The sequence below is a fragment of the Ursus maritimus genome, unplaced genomic scaffold (genome assembly GCF_017311325.1).
Source record: "Ursus maritimus isolate PB19 unplaced genomic scaffold, ASM1731132v1 scaffold_10, whole genome shotgun sequence".
Taxonomy (NCBI): Eukaryota; Metazoa; Chordata; class Mammalia; order Carnivora; family Ursidae; genus Ursus; species Ursus maritimus.
The window spans coordinates 20,248,306-20,268,617 of record NW_024423344.1 but is presented as its reverse complement, the minus strand read 5'-3'; the positions used below and the strand labels follow the sequence as shown (position 1 = coordinate 20,268,617).

The following is a 20,312-nucleotide window of genomic DNA, read 5'->3' as shown; positions in this document are numbered from 1 at the left end:
GATAGCTTTTTATTTATTTTTTTTTTTATTTCTTTTAAAGATTTTATTTATTTATTCGACAGAGATAGAGACAGCCAGCGAGAGAGGAAATACAAGCAGGGGGAGTGGGAGATGAAGAAGCAGGCTCATAGTGGAAGAGCCTGATGTGGGGCTCGATCCCATAACGCCGGGATCACGCCCTGAGCGGAAGGCAGACGCTTAACCGCTGTGCCACCCAGGCGCCCCACATGACAGCTTTTTAAACAGCCATGAAAGTTCCCACCCTGGTCTCTTCCTCCCCTCCTCTTATCTCTTCTCGTTTCTAGCCTAAACATTTTACATTCTCCTTTACATGACCTCAATTATTGTTCTTAAAAAAATTTTTTTTGTTGTCTTGGTCACAGATCTTGGGATATCATGTTGTACCTCTGGAGCCATTTCAAAATGTGACACATCGTGGTAGGCAGCCTCTAAGATGGCTCCTGATGATCCTTGTCTCCTGTTATTCATGCCCTTGGAGAGTGTAGACTCCCCTTGAGTGTAGACTGGACCTAAAATATGGCAAGTGATGGATGTCACTTCTAAGATTAGGTTGCATAGAGACTAGTCCTTCTTGTCTGCCCTCTCCTGCTCTTGCTGGTTCTCATGGAAGCCAGCTGCCATCTTGTGAACTACTTTATGGAGAAGCCTATGTGGTGAGGAACCGAGGGAGACCACAGCAGTAGCTGGTAAGCAACTGAAGCCCTCAGGTAGCTCAGTGACCTACGAGCAACTGAATCTAGTTGACATGAGAGCATGAAATTCCACAGGTCCTCCCTCTGTCAGTCTTACAGATGAGACCATAGTCCCACCACGTACCTCGATTTCATCCTCTGAGACACCTTTCATCAGAGGCACCAAGCTAAGCCGCACCAAGATTTCTGATCCACAGAAACTCTGAGATAGTAAATGTTCATTGTGTTAAGCCATTAAGTTTGGTGTAATTTGTTATACAGTAGATAACCAATACACATATGTAATGTGATAACTACAAAACGGTATTTCCTTCCTCTCCTGGTCACTGTTCCATAAAGGGTGAACTTCTGACAGCCACTTTACACTGTGGGCTCACTGGAGCAGTCAACTCAAACCGCTTAATGGTTCTCACTTAAGTTGTTATTACGCTATAGCTCCTGTACTTCTGAAGCTGTTGCTTTTTTGGTGTGGGGGGTGTTTTGTTTTGTTTTTAGCCTAAACGCTGGACTACAGGTTATTCATCATCTCATTTTATCAAGTCCATCATCTCAGCTTATCAAGACATTTTGAAATCCCAGTTGTCATTAATTTTTTTTAATGCAATGCTAAGCCCGTGAGAGAAACAGGAGGGAAAGTCCCATGTACCAGAAGCAAAGAGAGAACTAAAACTCAGAGTGATATGCAAACTACCTGACATTACAGCTATCTTGGGGGAGAAAAATAGAACTTCTAATGGCTAGAAGCTTTTTATGAACATTGACTTAGGGACAGAAGATGAGACCTAGGGCTTGAGTGAGGTGGGAAGTTGCAACTGATATTTACATATAAAGATGAAATGCATAAAGGGCTCTATGCCCATGAAAAAGAGAGGGCCAAAACTCTCCCACTTGTTGGCCCAGAAGATCATAGCATAATTTATTTCTGATCTCAAATCTGGATAGAGGGTAGGAGTCTTCTAGATAAATGAAAATTGCAACCTAAAATCTTGGAGTACAAATTTAAATCATTCATGTAGTGCTTAGAAGCTCCAGCTTAAGAATTTAACATAAAAATTGGTCCTGGGCCAGTGGTATCCTCGTGGTACCTGCTAGAAATAAATTCAAAAGCTCTCTTCAACAAGACAAGTCACACAGAGGTCCCACAGCAAAAACAAGTCCTGCTTAAGATGAATTCATAATAATAAGAGTAAAGTTATAAAAGTTAAAAGGAACCAGTCCACTGTGAGTAAATATTAACAGATATTGAAAATGGAGGTGACATAAGAATTTTTTCAGGCATAAAACACAGAATTCATAGACCTGCGCTAAAGGATATGTTAAAGGAGGTCTTTCAGGAAGGAAATAAATGAAGGCAAAGGAAAATAGGGATCCACACAAAAGGATGAAGAGCACCAGGCGTGGTTACTGTAAGATTTTTTCTTATTATTTAAATCTTATAAAAAGACAATTTGCCATTTAACTAAAAATAATAAAGTAGCACGAGGGTCATAATGTGTAAAATTAAAATGTTTGGCATCAGTAACACAAAAGCCAAGAAACAGGGAGAAATGGAAGTATACTATTGTAAGATTCTTACACTACCCAGGAAGTGAAATAGAATCACTTGAAGGAGGACTGTGATAAGTTAAAGAGGTATACTTCTAGCCCTACAGCAACCATTAAATAACAAATCAAAAAGTTATAACTTATAAGCCAACCGGGGAGATAAAGTGGAATCATTAAAATCATTCTCAATTAACTCCTTCTCCCCCAAAAAAGAAGAATAAGAGGGAAGAGGACAAAGAACACATGGGAAAATAGAAAACAAATAGCAAGGTGATAGATTTAAACCTACCAGTTATCAATAATCATATTAAATGTATGTGGTCTAAGGCCAATTAAAAGGCAGAGGCCATCAGATTGAGTGGAAAAAAAGGAGACCCAAATATAAACCACCTACAAGAAATGCACTTTAAATATAAAGACACAAAGCAGTTACAAATAAATGGATGACGAAAGATATACTGTGCAAACAAGAAGGCTGGAGTGGCTATGTTAATAGTAGTCGGAGTAGACTTTAGAGAAAAGAATATTACCAGGGATAAAGGATTATATTACCAGAGATTATTTCAAAATGATTAAGGGGTCAATCCATCAGGAGGGCATAACGATCCTAAATGTTTATACTCTTAATAAACATAGCTTTGAAATATGTGAAGCAAAACCTGATGAAACTTCAGGAGAAGATATAGACACATCCTCAGTTTTAGTCAGAAATTTTAGTACTCCTCTCTTAATAATTGATCAAATATATCAATAATTGACAGAATAAGTAGCCAGAAAGTCAATACGGTATAAAAGGCTTGAACAGTACACAACCAATATGCTCTAATCGGCATCTGTAGAACATTCCATTCAACTAAAGCACAAGACACTTTCTTTTCAACTTCACACACAACATTTATCAAGGTGGACCACATTCTGGGCCATAAAATGAGTCTCAGTAAATTTGGAAGAATTCAAGTCATGCAAGGTGTGTTCTCTGATCAAAATGGTATTGAAGCAGGAGTCAACAGAAATATCTCTGAAAAATCCCCAAATATAGGAAGCTAAATAATCACGGGCCATCTAAATAATCCATGGGTCAAAGAAGAAATCAAAATGGAAACAGCATATCAAAATTTATGGTATGCTGCTAAAGCAGTACTTAAGGGGAAATTTATAGCACTAAACACCTATGTTAGAAGAGAAGAAAGGTCTGAAATCAGTGTTAGTTTCTACATCAAGAAACCAGAAAGAGGGACACCTGGGTGGCTCAGTCATTTCGGCATCTGCCTTCAGCTCAGGTCGTGATCCCTGGATCCTGGAATCAAGCCGTGTCAGGCTCCCCGCTCGTGGGGAGTCTCCTTTTCCCTCTGCCCCTCCCCCCACTTGTTCTCTCTCTCTCTCTTTCTGTCTCTCAAATAAATAAATAAAATCTTAAAAAAAAGAAACACAAAAGAGAAGAACAAATGGAAACATAAACTAAGCAGAAGAGACAAGAGATCATAGCAGAAGTTCATAAAATAGAAAACAGAAAATAGAGAAATATCAATGACACCAAAAACTGTTGTTTTTATTTGTTTGTTTTGAGAAGATGAATAAAAGCAATAAACCTCTAGCCAGACTTACCAGAAAAAAAGAGAGAGAGAGAGAAGATGCAAGTTACCAATATCAGGAATAAGGGAAGTGATACTATTAGAGATTGTAGGGATGTTTAAGGATAATACGGAATATTATGAACAACTTTATGCTAATAAATTTGACAACCTCAATGAAATGAACAAATCTTTGAAAGGTAAAAATTGCAAAAGGTCACTCAAGAAGAAATAGATAACCCTAATAACTGTATATCTACTAAAGAAATTGACTTTATAATTAAAACTTTCCCACAAAGAAAACCCCAGGCCCAGATGGCTTTACTGGTGAATTTTATCAAACATTTAAGGAAGAAACAATACAAACTCTGCACAAACTCTTTCAGAAAAAGACTTCCCAACTGATTTTTGAAGTCAGCACTACCTGACATTAAAACTAGACAAAGACAGTACAAGAAAAGAAATATACAGGCCAGCCTTCCCCATGAAAACAGATGCAGTAAACCTAAAAATTTTAGCAAATCAAATTCAGCAGCATATACAAAGGATAGTACATCATGACTAAGCAAGGATTATTCCAGGTTTATACCTAAAAGAAGTGGAAGGAGGGATTCAGACATATTTGCATGCCATTGTGTATAACAGCATTATTCACAGTAGCCAAAAAGTGGAAACAACCTGAATGTCCATGAGTGGATGAATGGCTAAACAAAATGTGGTGTATCAATGAAATGAATTATTTTTTGGCCACTAAGAAGGAATGAAATATTGATACATGCTACAATGTAGATGAACCTTGAAAACATGCTAAGTGAAAGAAACTAGACACAAAGGACCACACTTTGTGTGAATACATTCATATGAAATATCAGAAATAGGGGAGGGGGCACCTGGGTGGCTTGGTTGGTTTAGCGTCTAACTTCAGGTCGGATCATGATCTCTGGGTCCTGGGATCAAGCGCCACGTTGGGCTCCCTGCTTGGTGGGGAGTCTGCTTTCCTCTCCCTCTCCCCCTCCCCCCACTTGTGCGTGGTCTCTCTCACTCTCTGTCTCTCTCTCAAATAGTTTTGTGTGTGTGTGTGTGTGTGTGTGTGTGTGTGTGTGTGTGTGTTTTAAAGAATAGGGAATTCATTGAGACAGAAAGTAATTAGTGGTTGCCCAGGGATAGGGGAAGGGGAGTTGGGGATGTGGGTTTGTTTGGGGATTATGGAAACGTTCTGTAAACAGAACATTTTTCCATGATGATTGTACAACATTGTGGATATACTAAAAACCACTCTAAAATGGTTTCAGTTGGTGAATTTTACCTCAATAAATATTTTTTTAAAAAACAATCAGTGATACCAAAACCAAAGACACTACAAGAAAGGAAAACTACAGACCAGTAACTCTCATGAACTTAGATGTTAAAATCCTTAAAAAAAAATTCTAGCCAATCCAACAATGTGTAGAAGGAATTATATACCCATGACCAAGGGGATTTATTCCAGATGTAAAGCTGGTTTAACATTCAGAAATCAGTATAATCCATCACATCAAAAGGCTGAAGAACTAAAACAATATGATCCTGTCAGTTGGTGCAAAAATAGCATTTGATAAACTCTGACACCCATTCGTGATAAAAACTCTGAGCCAACTACAAATAGAGACGAACTTCCTCACCTCCATAAAGAAACATCTACAAAAACCTACAGCTAACATGGTGCTTAATTGTGAGAAATGAGATGCTTTCCCCCTATGATCACGAACAAGACAAGGATGTCCTCTCTCAGCCTTCCTATTCAAGAAGTATAGCCTCATCGAACTTTACATCAGAAACCAGGGATGTACTGTATGGTGACTAACATAATATAATTAAAAAAAATTTTTTTTAATAAAAAATAAAAAATTAAAAAAAAAATAAAAAAATAAAAGAAGTATAGCCAGACTTCAAGCCCACATTTCTGAAGCTTAGTGATATGTATGTACCTTTAAAGGGTTTATTTTTTAATGAAAGAATTATGTCACCTTAGAAAGAGTATGTGCTCTGAGTTTTGGGGCTTGTTTTTTGTTGTTGTTGTTGTTGTTGTTGTTTCAGTAGTCCAAGGCAGCCTGACACAGAAAAGAACCAACTTTGGCAGAGGGCCTAGGGTTTTAGTTCTAGTTTCGTCACTCATTGCGTAGATTTGAGCAAGTCATTGAACCTTTGTGAGCCTCTGTCTCCTCCCCTCACGTCATGGCAGCTCAGAGGGCTTACCCCCCCCCCTTGTGTTCTGGGCTGCTGTCATCCCCTTGGATTTAGAAAGTGATGGGGAAAAGGTACAAAGTGCTGGGGGCTACTTTCTCGCTGAAATAGACTTGGGAAACTTGGACCATTGGAGAAGTTCATTTTTATTCCATCATTGGTGGAGCTTGAATTGGACATTTGATGACAAGATCTTCAGGAGTTCCTCCAAGAAGTCATGTCTTTTAAGTTAAAGACAACGGTTTGATCTTGAACGGTGACTGATACTCTGACAGGCAGGTGTTTACTGTAGAGAAGTTATAGTATTATTGCTTCTGTATCCCCTCTCTGTCCCTTTAGATTCTCTGTGCTTCAGATATCAGATTTTAAAATATCAGGCATTTGGTGGCATGGCTGTCCTGTGGATACTCATTGGTTTGGTAGCCGATTAAAAAGGGCCATCCTGCCAAGGCCAGGTTGTGTCTGTAAGATGAAGAAACCACCCACTTTTGTAGGGTCATTACAATGACTAAGTGAAAGAATATATTTAAGTACTTGGCACTTATTAGACACTCAGAAATTGGCAGGCAATATTGTTAGTAGAGTTGCATTGATCCATCCTTTATTTTCATGATCAAATGGGAAACTGATGTTTTCTCTCATGCATCACGCTTGTGACAAGTCTGCTCTTGCCCACCAGACTGCCAGCTCCTGGGCACAAGGCCAGTGAGGTCTGGGTTCAAGGATACCGATCTTCGTTCATTCCAGTCAGCTCTGGTCAGTGGCCATGGAACCCCTCTGCCTCGTCTTCTGGAATTGTATAAGAAGAAAGCAAATTTTTATTGATGTTATTCGATAATTGAGAAGCCATGAGATCTTGGCCAAACTGCTCAACTTCATTGTGCCTGAGTTTACCCACATGTGAACTAGGGAGAAGGAGCAGATGACACAAACAGTTTCTTCTAACTGTAAACTTGTGTGATGTGGTAATTCTGTGATGGTGTTGCCTCTGTTTATGAGCGACCCTGGAGACTTGCCCTCCTTACCTCACGTATGTGTACTTTGACATGAGGGTTATTTCCTTCTCTTTTACATGGCACTTGGGAATAATTCTGCCCTCCTTTCCAGCATTTGATTTCTTACAGAAAATTCATCTAGAACTTTGTTGTGGGTTTAATAAGCCATCCTTCACCAAAAGGAGAACAGTAATGCTCTTTACTTTCTTTAAGCTTACATAAACTCACCCGGGTGACTTCATTGTTAAGATCATCATGCATTCTATTGTTCTGTGGTCACATTGAGTCTGACATTCTCCAGTCCAGCAGCTCTGTCATGTCTGAGAAAGGTGGCCCAGGCCCTTTGGTAACGGGGACTCTGGGTGGTGGTAAACTTGGGGTTGGTGCTGGTGGGAAAGGAAGAGCACAGTGGGAGGAAATGGATAGCTTTTAAAAAATCGTCTAACAACTCAGGCATGTCCCTCTCCAGTGGCGCACCTCTACCCTTGGTGAGAACCCCTGTTCTAGGCTGTGTGTGTAATACCAGTCCATACTGTCCAGCTTCCTCTGGGGGCGGGGAGAAGAGAATGACGCATCTCTGTGGACCATGCTTTATTAATCTCCTTTATGATGCTTTATGGGTTATTTTCTTTTCTCTTGGCTTTTAGCGCATCAGAGCAGAGTGACGATGATCCTGTTTGTTCTGGAGCTGGAGTGGGTGCTGAGCACGGGGCAGGACAAGCAGTTTGCCTGGCACTGCTCGGAGAGTGGGCAACGCCTGGGAGGTTACCGTACCAGTGCCGTGGCCTCGGGCCTGCAGTATCCTTTGCTGGACAAAAATCCCTTGGTGGGAACTTAGCCATCGACTCCTTTCTTTCATGAAAAGTTTGGGTATGTGCAACTTGAAAGTTTTTTGTTTTATTGGCAGAGTTGCTCTGCTGATTAACATTCTCATTGCTTGACTGATACACGAATCATGGAGGGTCCTCATGGAGGTGGATGGAAGTGAGGTGATTTTCCCCCAAATAACAACAGATCCTGCTGAGCAGGTCGTGGGGTGACTGTAACACAAGACTGACATCCAGACAGGACACTGAGCCTCAGCTATCAGAATTCTAGAACATGGAGATAAAACCATCCATGAAAGACAGCCTTTTATTTTTGTACCTACAGAAGGAATTTACACACAGATATTAAGATTGTGAAGAACCACCGGATTCCTATTTATTTTTAAAATATTTATGGAGAAGCCACTGTGCCAGGACCAGAGTAGGTTAGCTGGTATCTACACGGTAATGGTACAGACTTTGTTCCAGGGACAAGACCCTTCCAGGATACGTAGAATGATACGAATTCTTATCTCCCAAGTCTCCGGGACCCGTGTGCCCAGTGTGAATACCTGCTAATGTGCGGTAATCCTCATGTCTGGCCCCCTGGGCTGCAGCAAGCACTGGCTTGGGTGTGAAGCCTGGGCGGGTGATGCTGCCATGTAAGGAGTAACGGGCCCTGGGCTTCTTGGTTTAAAAAGCAGAGAATCACTCTCCACCTTCTGACGAATGAGGGAGTACATGGAAACAGATCATTTGTCAGCAAAAGCAGGAAGAAGTAGTAAGACTTGCTTTCAGATGTTTATCTCATATTTATAAAATGCCTATTCAGTGATTCTCAACAATCTGACAAAGTACTTTGCTGTCTCCTTGCAGACGTGCGGCAGTAGCTGTGTGTGTGTGTCTGTGTGTGCGTGCGCTGTCACTCCTATTTTTCTCTCTTATTTTCCTCACTGGAAGAGCAAGATGAAGAAGCTAAGAATGGCCATCGTTGAAGGTTATAAAAATGGCAAGGTACCAAGCAGGCCAGAAATGAGGGTGATGAGGAATGACAAGCAGGGTTGACTTATCTTGGAGAGGGTGGTACCACCTGTTAAGAAAAGAAGCTCCAAAGTTTACTTTCTAAAAACCAGTTGAGACAAGCCTAATGCCTGAAATACATGAACTCTCTTGTCAATGGATGACTGGTCATTTCTTATAGTATTAGAATTGGAAAGGCCCTTAGCGGTCATCCGGGTCACTCCTTGTTTTACAGATGAGCCAGCTGAAGCCTGGAAAGGGTCGAATGCCTTATCTGCAGCCACCCAGCTAGTATGTCAGAAAATCACCAGAACCTGGGTCTTCTGCCTTCCACTGCTGTTTTTTCCCATCATACTATGTTACCCCTTTTGAGACGAGGACTAAAGGCACTAATAGAACTTGTTCTTAAGATGCTGGCTTCTATATCACTAGCCATGCCTAGAAATACATCTTCTTCTGTATTGCTTAGCCAAGCCAAGCGATATAGAAAAAAGACAGATCTTGCCCTGAAGAAGTTTACTTTTTAAACTATCTGAAAATGAGAAGCAGAACACAAATGCCCAGAATCGAAAGTCTCCTGACTGTGTGATCTCTGACCCTTCCCTTCAGTCATCTCCAAAAGTCACCTTCATTTTTCAACTGTTTCCTTTGGTCACACACCATGTGGTTTACCAAGCAGAAAAAATCATGTGATCAGATATCAGAAGCCTTTGTATGTGTGTGAAAGCCTCTGGCTTCATTTCCCCATGTAAACGACCATCTAATCCAACCTTGCTGTTAAGGTGGAGGGTAGCTGCAGTACTACAGACAGAGAGGCAGGCTCTTCCAGAAGATTCCCTCACCTCCACAGCTTTGCCTCCCCAGCCACAGTGCCTCTCTTTGCTCCTGATTTAAGAATGGCCTTATATCCTTGTACCTTTGATATTTTCCCATGCTGTATGCACACTGATGGCATATCTGTACTGCTTTTGCCGGAGGGTCTCATATAGGAAACATGTGACTTTCCCAAGGCTGGGGGAGGGTTTTCTAGGAGCTGCCTGCTACACAGATTGTTAACAGTGTTAACATACCCGTGCAATGTTGGGGTTCACATTAAAATCCAGTTTTTAAACACATTTTTTCATGGGAACCCTCCACCCCACTTCTTTCCTCTTCTCTGCCACCTTCCATACTTACAGGTTTCTTTTCTTCAGGGAAGGAAGAAGATCTGAAACAACATAAAATGTTCAGAATAATATCAGTACCCCAATTTCTCTTCCTAGTGGACAGTGGTAGCATACATAAGAAACTTACACAGATAAACCACCTTTTCCCCATCTCCACCTCAGACAGTCATTCATCCGTGTCAGCAAGTGATAGAAGTCAGGTTGAATTCAGCCCCTTTTTTTCGTTCCAGCCTCACAGTTGAGAAGTACGTGTGCAGTGAAAATAACCAAAATTCAAGTAGAGAAATGAAGGAAGACAAAGAGCCAACCTTTCAAAAATTGAATTACCAATTTCTGAATAACCTTAAAATCTCCCGTTGCTTTGACTAAAGATCTGAGGCTTCAAGTATTAAGAGAGCTATAACGCTAACAACAATAATCAAAAGGAGGAGAGGAGAGAGAAAAGGAAAGGAAAAAGAAGAAAATATCTTTTTTACTTTTGCAGTTCCTGGGAGTTTTATATAGTACATCTGCATAATGGTACTTAGCTCACTCTCAGAACCATAATTAGAAGTACAAACCAAAAGACTGCAAATTCTCAATTTTCACAGTGTAGAAGCCCAAGGCTCAGAAACGTTAAGGGACTTTCTCAAGGTCACATGACTGTTACCTGGCAGAATCAGGATTAGAACTTGGGTATTAAAATCTTTCGGCTAGCCCTTTGTGCAGCGAAACAGAGTAGAGTGGAGGTATTTCCCGAAGGTCACATGGCAGTTGATGTTAGGAAATAGAACTGTTTTCCTTCCCCATTTCACTTGCTAGTATTTAAGTTTGTGAATACTTTAGCCTCACCTTTCAGTCTTGCCATTTGACCATGTTTCGATCACATTTTTCATGCTTCCACAGAAATAATTTAGGGACTCTTCATTTTAAGACTTTATTCATGTTGGAGATATTTCCAAGATGTCACTCTGTACAGTACAAAGTCTTTTCACCAGGAAGTCTCTTAGATCTACCGTATTCAGGGCAAGAGTATTGGAAAACTATAAGATTATCTTGATTTTTATATTTCCTCATTATACTTAATGCCAATCACTCTGGCTTTGAGGTTGTACGATAATTTTATTTCAGTGCTCTTTCAAATAGCTTTTGTTGCATTTATATGTTTTTAAGAGATTACTGTTATTTACCTGCCATCGTAAAGACTGTTGGGTGTCAGAGTGCTTTTGTTTTTTCATCTGTTTCCTTATAATTAATCTAGGTGACTATAAGGTGATCTTATTCCATATCTGTATTGTTTTACACATATCTGACAACTTGTTTGGAGAGTATAACTGCTCCCTTATTGTTGAGACTGGAGAATTTGTGGTGCCTTGTTCTCCTTCACTTTAAAAAAGATGTTTTATGAAAATTTTCAAAACACGCACCAACTCCCCAACTGGGAGTCCACTCAACTGGGAGAAGAGACCATAATGGATACTCACATGCTCATCAGATCAGCGTTGATTCTTCTGTGTTTTTGGCTTTCTCTCTCTCCTTGCTGGAGTATTCAGAAACAAATTTCAGACCTTACATCATTTCATCCTTATGTACTTAATTGTGCATTACTAAAAAATACAGAATTTTTCAGTAATCGCAATGCTATAACTCCTAAAAATTTATAACCACTACTTGATATTGTAGAATAATCGATCCATTTTCACATTTCACTTACTGGCTTTTTGCAGTGAATGAGTTTGAAATCGGGTCCAGACGCAGGTCACACGTTGACTGTGGTTGTCATATCCTAAATCTCTCAATCCAGAGCAGCGATCTCCTCCCTTCACTTTTTTTTTATGCTTCTGTAACTTGTTGGAGGTACTGAGTCCATGTGCCTGGAGACAGCCCCACATTCTAAAGTGATCTCTACTTCCTCATGATGTCTTTTCACTTCTTCTACCTACACGTCTCCCATGTTTTTCTGTAAGCTGAGAGTTACCCCTATAATCTTGATTCAGTTCAGACCCAGCTCCTGGTAAGAACACTGCTGGTTGTGCTGTCTGGTTCGTACTGCTTCTCTGCAGGAGGCACCTCATGGCGGGTTGTCACCCCCTCCCAGCGATACCGAGATTGGTCAGTGTTCCAGGTGGTGACTGCTGGCTCCCTGCAGCGCTGACCTCCACATGCCTTGCCTTTAGTGGTCTTGTCTGAACCAGTTCTTTCGTTAGGGTTGCAAAATGGTGATTTTGTAATTATGTCATTTTTTCCACATGTATTAGTTGGAATTCTTCTATAGAGTAGAACTTTCCCTCATTAACTAGGGCTATTTGGTTACCCTGAGATACAATTAGTATGGGAAAAGCAACATAAATTCTTAATTATTTCTCTTTAATTGCTCATTTTCAGAGTAGAAATCCAGTGTCCTGGTTACCTCCAATAGGCATCTTTTTTTTTTTCTTTTTGAGCATTATTATAAACTCTTAGGTTTTTTTTAAAATATTATATCCGGTACATTTCAGTAACCTGCCTTTTTTGATGCTAATACTGTCCCATCATTGGCCAGTAAGAGCCCCTTCATGTTGGCTCCAGTGTCTTTGATACAACCCCACTTGCCTTTGATAGCACTTCCCTGCTTTTTGGCACAACATGTCTTAAGCTCATCTTGTACTGTCCTGTCCCAGCCCTGAGTCAGCCATTTCTTTTAGTGAAGAGTAGTATTCAAAGATGGCTAGGAAATGTATGTGTGTATTTCTGAAACGAAAATAAGTCATCAATTCATATAATAAATTCAGATTTAACATTATAGGGTTTTTACTTCATTTTTGTACTTGATTCTTTTACCTTGGGCTGAAAATTATGGCTTCTAAAACATTAAGATATTTGCTTTATCCTATGGTTCATGTAAGCTGTTTCAAAATAATAATAGCAGAATTATGGCAAGACTACGGAATGAGGTTTTAGATTTCTCTGGAGTTCTCTTTGTCCTTAGAATGTATTCTCCTAAGGATGTACGATTGAAACGCTGTGTTTTAGAGTCACATGAATGATTCTGCTAACTATGGTTATATCACCAACTTGATAGGTTCATTGATTTTACTTAATTGTCGATTTGGGGGATTTTTTCTTTTGATTTTATATATATTTTTAATATGTAAAGTAATGACATGGTTCCAGAATGGAAACTACGACAAGAGAAGTCTCACCACCAGCCCTGTCCCTTCAGCTTATTTCTCCCCTCTCCCTAGGCAGCCCCTTGTGTGAGATCTCAGTTTATTCTTCCAGAGCTTCCTTTTGTAAAATAAGCACATGTGCTGCAGGGGCGCGCGCATGTGCGCAAACACACACACACACACACACACACACACACACACACACACACACACTTCTGTTGCCCTCTCTTTCTTATGCAAAGGTAGTGTATCTATGTACCTCCGCTTGTTTTCCCCACTTTATAATATACCCTGGGAATTCCTCCATGTCAGTTTGCTTATGATACAGAGCTCTTTTTTCCCCTAATATTGCATGGGCGTATTGTAGTTAATTCAGTAAGTCCCCTTGGGATGGAAGTTTTTTGTTGTCTTCCAACTTTAGCAATTTAAAATAATATGGAGCGAGTAGCCTCAGGCATGCATTTTGTACTTTGGCCAGTGTATCGCTGGGCTAGATCTCTAGAAGTAACACCTAGCAACCCAGGAAGCTCACTAGAGACTCAAGTGCCTTAGGATTGTACTGGAGACTGGTCACGTAGGCAGCCTCTCTCTGGCGTGTACCGAAATTCCAGACTAAGTAGGAAAGCAGGTATTTGGCATAAACCATATTCTGTGTACAGTTAAGGCACAGTGAGCCACTTTTGTCTCTTAAAGGTGGGACCCGCCAAGTTGCCAGATGCCAAGCCAGCCTTGTAAGCAGCTTTCCAAAGACTAGCATTCAGGCCTGTTTCACACATTTTCATTTTCACACACCATTTTCATTTTTATCTTCATTTCTTCTTGAACCGTGTGTTCCTACATTTTGCCCATGTTTCTGTTAGGTTTGTGGTTGCTTTCTTCTTGATTGTTCTTTTTGTGTTAGGGGTTTGGGCCTTTTGTGACATAAGTTGCAAATATTTTTTCCAGTTTGTCTTTTGGCTTTGCTGGTGGTATTTGTTTGTTGTTTGTGTTTTTGAGTAGCAGGCTTTCTCACTCCAAGGTTATAAAGGAACTGTCCCTTCTAGAACTTATATTTGCCATTTTTACATTTAGATCCTTAATCCAGTTGCAGTTTATCCTGATACAGAATGTGAAATACTGTTCCTGTTTTGTTTTTCCAAATGACTATGCGGTTTATGCCAACATCTTTTTTTTTTTTTAAACCCATGTCTTCCTTATTCATTTGAAGAGCCACCCTCATCAGACACATACTACATTTCTGTATGCTTTGGGGTTTGTTTCTAGACTTGCCGTTTTGTTCCGTGGATCTGTTTGTCTGGTTATGCACCAATACCACAGGTCTCACTGCAGAGATTTTGTAACACGTTCTAATATCTGGTAGGGCAGACCTCCCCTATCACATACCGCATTGCTCTTATTTTCAGAATATTCCTGGCTCTTCTTGTTTATTTGTTTTTTATATGAACTTAAACTTCCCCAGCTCTAGGAAAAAACCTATGTTGATATTTTTATAAGGATTTTATTAAATTTGTAAATTCATGTAAGGAATGACATCATTATCGTGTGAAGTCTTACTGTCCCATAATGTTGCATCTTTCACTTTGTTGTGTCTACTTTTGTATCTTTCAGCGTTATGTCCAAGCTTTCTTCATATGGGATTTGTACATTTCTTGGGTTATTTATTTATTTATGTACGTAAATCCGTCCGCTCAATTTTGAGAAATGATCCTTAATGTTTACATGATAGATTTGATGTTGAAACCCGGCACGTGTTTATTGGTGACCAGTCAGGCCAAGTAACCATCCTCAAACTGGAGCAAGACAACTGCACGCTGGTCACAACATTCAGAGGACATACAGGTGGGACTGCAAGCAGAATCTCCGTGTGCCGCTCTCATAATGACATGCCACCGGCCGCGTGTTCTGGCGCTCGGATGCCATGTTGTGAAAGTGACAGAGTACAGTGTGCTCGAATACACATGATACATTTAACTGATTCAGAATGGTTCAGTAAGATATAATGGCAAACATTTTCTACAATTTTCGGTGCATACAAAAAAGGAGCCAGTCTGTTTCGAAAATGTTGGTGATTTGGCTCTATGTCATGTCGCACTGGAGAAAGCCAGTGTTGGCGTATGTTGATGAGACATTGTTTGAGACCATGTGGCAACTGCACAAACCTCAGAAGGCCAAAAAGACAGCTGTCTCAGTCTGTCCTTTCCATCCCTGGAGCCAGAAGATGGTGTGCAAGACAGACTCCCCCACTTCTAAGACAAGTGAAATAAAAAAATATGTTCATTGTGGGTAGCTAAGCTACATAAAAAGGTACAGGTTCCTTTTCAGCTTCCTTCTGGGCTCTTTGATTATATAGGATTTGTTTGTTGGGGAGGGAATCAGGATCTGCTCAGGATCCTGTAAGCAAGGTAATATAAAATATCCATGCTTAGCCTTTGAAACACATGAATAGATGATAATGATTCGTTTTTACTAGTATTTTTAATATGTGATGTGATGTTGACCCTGGGAAATGAGTCACTGCCTGTTTTCATGGTTCTTAATGGGCTTTGTATGTTTCCCACAGATTACCAATCTATGATTTAGTACAGAACGAGGTTCATATTGAGTTTAGATGGCACATAAGAACACAAGTAGATGAATAAAGATGTAAAATGGGATAGTACCTAGATCATAAGAGATGTCCTCAAGGGGAAAAAAGGAATGCAGTGAAGAGGAAATTGAATCCAAGGGAAAAGAGTCATAAAAGATAATCTTAATTATCTGTGTTTTCTGGGAAGAAGAACACATAGAAGCATCCCCTGTGGATAGGACCCAGGTCTTTCCTGATCAGGTTTCTCTTTTTAGCCGCCTACACCCTGGCTAGGCCTGGCCTTGTAGGGACCCAGAAATGTCCCACGTTAGGAACCTTAAACTTCTGTGTCTCACTGCGGAACTTCAGTCTCCTAATCTTTTGCATTTCTAAACCCTGCCTGCAGCTCCATTTGCTCTTAGCCTTGTTGACCAGTCGGTCCTTGGTCTCTCATTCCCCTGTGTCTGCACCCATCCTCTTTTGCTTTCCAGAGGGCTGTCACTCCAGCCACGAGCCACCCAGCACTCTCAGTTCAGGCGCCCTGGTGCTTCCTGGAAGAACATGTGTGCCATTCACACTGTCGCCAGCCCCTGTGCAGCTCAGCCACTGGGGCTGCCGCGAGTCACAGCTGTGCCCCAGGCCACCGTCACCGCTGCAGATTCACCCTTCCAGTCCACCTGCCAGTGTTGTCTCAGTTCCTCCACAGTCCCTCCGCAGGGCCTCGGTACTCCCCGGGACTTCTTCAGACCTTCACCACTCTCCCCGAGCCCCCTCACCCTTCCCAGACTCCCTCATCCTTCCCAGACTCCCTCAGAGAGAAATAGAGGTGATCAGATAGAGCTTCAAAGCTGCTTTTCTTGGGGCGCCTGGGTGGCTCAGTTGGTTAAGCATCCGGCTCATGATTTTTGGCTCAGGTCATGATGGGGGATTGAGCCCCAGCTCCTCACCCAGCAGAGAGTCTGCTTGAGATTCCCTCCCTCCCTCCACCTCTGTCCCTCCTCCCCCCATGTGCACGCTCGTTCTCTCTCTCTCTCTCGAATAAATAAGTCTTAAAAAAATTTTTTTTTCTTGTCTGCCCTATATTCCTCCCCAGCAAACACACTTCCTCTACCCCTTCCTCACCTCTCACCCTCATGCCTCACAGAGGAGTCTCCTGTGGTCTGGCCCGGGGCTGATTCTCCTGGGGTCTCCACATCAAAATCTCTTCCCTTTGTCTCCCTTTTGACTAACGCACTCTTCTCAATGTATTAACATGCTTAAATGTCTTGGCTTTCTGTTCAGGGAACAGAACCCTCTCAATCCTGTATCCTGTTGTAGCAGTTTTTCTTTCTTTTTTTTTTTTTTTTTAAATATTTTATTTATTTATTTGACAGAGAGAGACAGCCAGCAAGAGAGGGAACACAAGCAGGGGGAGTGGGAGAGGAAGAAGCAGGCTCCCAGCGGAGGACCCTGATGTGGGGCTTGATCCCAGAACGCCGGGATCACGCCCTGAGCCGAAGGCAGGCGCTTAACCGCTGTGCCACCCAGGCGCCCCGTAGCAGTTTTTCTTATTCTCCTAACAGCGGTACTTCTTTTTTCTTTTTTTAAATTATGGTAAAATGTACATAATCGAAAATTCACCCTTTTAGTCATTTTTAAGCATGCAGTTCAGTGGCATTAAGGACCTTCATATCACCACCATCCATCCACACAGCATTTTCTACCTTACAAAACTGCAACTCTGACCCCATTGAACACTAACTCCCATAGGCCCTCCCCTAGCCCCTGGCAACCACCATTCTACCTTCTGTCTCTGCAAATTTGCCTGCTCTACGTACCTCACAGAGTGGACTCCTACAGGGTGCGTTGTTTTGTGACTGGCTTCTTTCACTTGGCATAATGTCTTCATGTTGTTGCAAACAGTAAGGCTTCTTAAAAGAATGTCCTTTTCCAGCTCCTTCAAATTCTTCACCTCTTGTTTGCCTTCCACCCACCTGCAGTTTGGCTGGTCTCTCGCTCCTCTGACACGGCTGTCCCCAAGGTGGCCAATGACCTGCTGGTTGCTAAATCCAGTGGACGTGTTTTAAACCATGTCATACTTAACCTTCCGGCAGCATTTTACATTGTGGTCCTTCCTTCTTGCTTGTAACAGCCCTCCCTTTGGCTTCTGTGACACGTTCTCTCTCAGTTTTCTTCTGCCTCTCTGACTGCTCTTTCTCATCTCCTTAGTGATCTTTTTTGTGAGTTCTGCCCTCGACCCTGGTCTCTTTACACTCATTGCTCTCCCTAGTTGATCTCAGCCACTACTCCCTGTCACAGAAATAAAAGGTACAGTTATTTCCTCAAATTCTTCACAGCCCAGTGAGAGAGACAGGAGCCAAAGAGTGACATGGCGGCAGGGGCAGGGGGAAGCTGGCACGGGGCACTTCCAGGAACCACAGAATGGGCACTTAGCTCGGACAGGAGTGGGAGCCCATCAGGAAGGCCTTCCCAGTGGAGGTGTTGCTTGACCTAAGATATATGGGAAGGAGTGAGTGTTGAGTTCGTGAAAAAGAAGTGAGAACAACACACCAGGCAGAGAAAATCAGCGTCGTTCAAGGCATGGAGATTTGCAAGAGTGTGCTCTCCTGGGAACTCTCGTAACTCCTTTTGGCTGGCACACTGAGTCTGAGGTGGCGGGCAGCCAGAGAGGAAGTGAGAGTCCGTTTGGATCACTGAGGCATTAGCCTGACGTCAATGAGAAACCATGAAAGAGTTTTAAGCAAAGACGTTAACCTGGTCAGAATTTAAAAGATTGTTCTGGCAGCAGAATAGAGAGTGTAATTGGAAAGCTAGTCGGAAACTGCCCCTCAGAATGTGGCAGGAGTAATAGGAAAGCCAGGAGTGGATAGGCCCAAGGTGAAATTCCGGTGCTGAGTTCGGCAGGCCTGGTGACCTGACGGGGTAGTTCCCAGACTTGTTTAGTCAGAGGCGGCTTTCAGCCTGGCTCTTTGGTAGTCAGCCATTCACTGTACAGCTGATAGCTGTGCTCTGAGTTCTCTGTTGCTGCCTCTGGGCCAGTAAAGGGGTGAGCAGCTGCTGCTTACTGCTCTGTGGTGAGCCAGATGTGGCCCAGAGGTTTCCTGTCTTCCGGGTTAGTTCTAATAGAGAATGTCACCTTGGCATTATGCCTTATCTTTCTCCGAGTTTAAAGCGTTCTTCTATGACTTCTATGAACTACCTTTGAGGAAGACCAGATGTGGCCCTGGAAAGTCAGCAACTAACGTGAAGGAAATGTAGCAGGTCATATAGTCAACTCACTGCTATCACCCGTAGACAGTAGTATGTACCCATCGCCAGTCTGGCCATAGCACAGCTCATTCGTTTGTAGCCAGAGCAGGGATGTCTAAGAGATTCCTTCATGATGCAAACATACCGTCGAGCTCTTCTTATACGGCCAGCCCATTCTGGGCCCTGAGAGGTCCCAAACTCTGGGAAAAGGGTTTTTTTAAGGATTAATCTCATTCCCTTACCCCAAAACAAAGACCTTAACATGAGCCCAGATCCATTAAAGAATGATATTGGGGGTCTTATCAGTCCAGATCCAAACTCAGAAGCAGACAGTGGTATGTATACAGAGTCCTAACCATTCACCCGTCACTCTGTGTTATGGTACAGAAGGTCATATAGAAATGTGGGTTGGTGATGGAATTGGCCTAATACCAGAGGCCAACATAGCATTTACTAATCCATGGGGACCTAGGAAACTAGTTTTATGTTCCTTTGCTCCCTCTGCTGGTTTTATTTCTGGAACCAAATGCCAAGTATCATAGTTCTTTGCTATTTCTGCAGAAATTAGAAAATATTTCTACCAGAAAGTCACACTGACTTGAACAAAGAGGGGAAGAATCAGATTGTAACCATTGGAAATTCGTAGTATCAGTAAAGTCATTTTTTTCTTTTACTTCTAAGGATTATTTTGGTTAGTATGAATGTACTAGAAACAGAAGGGCTTCAACATAAATCGCCAAAGCACGGTACTTAACAAAAAATTAAATACAGACTTGTTCATTACCTGCTAGGAGAATTATTGAAAGTAACAGTATAACTATAACAAAAATAAGACAAGGAGAGGCATAGTTCATGCAAATACGCAAGCTCAAATCATTAAGCTGAAAACTTGATTTTTGTTTACAGTGATGGCTTTCACATCCAGCAGACACAGATTTTCATCAAGTCCTCCATGTTACTAGCCCTCTGCATGATGAGTGCTGGCATATGGGGGTGAATCAGACAAGCATAATGCTCGCCTATTCACCTTCCAGTCATGGGATGCAATCATCAAACCAATAAATGCCAAGTAGTTCCTCCAAATGTTAGGAGCAGCAAATACTGTGACGTCCCAGTCCCAGTCTCTTAGAAGTGAGCTCACTGTGCAGTTTCGTAGCATGTATTAAATTTCTAAACGTTTTCATACTCTTTGATCTAGTGCCGCTCAGGGGCTGCTTCGGGAGCAAAGAAGAGGGCCTCCCTCTCCAGAGAGTTACAGGGAGACTTCCGGGGAAGTGGTGTTTGAATGAAACCTTAACAAGAAAGAGGAGTTACCCAGGTGGTGAGACCA

At 41.8% G+C, this 20,312-nt stretch overlaps 1 protein-coding gene and 1 long non-coding RNA gene across 3 annotated transcripts in view; one reads left to right on the top strand and one right to left on the bottom strand.

Annotated features, from left to right (window-relative positions):
- The window catches only part of WDFY2 (WD repeat and FYVE domain containing 2), a 173,038-nt gene that overhangs the window by 119,867 nt on the left and 32,859 nt on the right, over positions 1-20,312 (top strand). For both annotated transcript variants that reach the window (XM_040622490.1, XM_040622492.1), the window contains exons 5-6: positions 7,695-7,845; positions 14,894-15,006. In XM_040622490.1, coding sequence (XP_040478424.1) covers positions 7,695-7,845; positions 14,894-15,006 — 264 coding nt within the window. The remainder of the gene's footprint in view (positions 1-7,694; positions 7,846-14,893; positions 15,007-20,312) is intronic.
- Positions 6,413-14,875, bottom strand: LOC121100759. Its single transcript, XR_005832537.1, has 4 exons — positions 10,689-14,875; positions 10,050-10,080; positions 7,276-7,433; positions 6,413-6,841 (listed from the first exon to the last, which is right to left on the bottom strand). It is a non-coding gene; the product is annotated as an uncharacterized LOC121100759 (long non-coding RNA).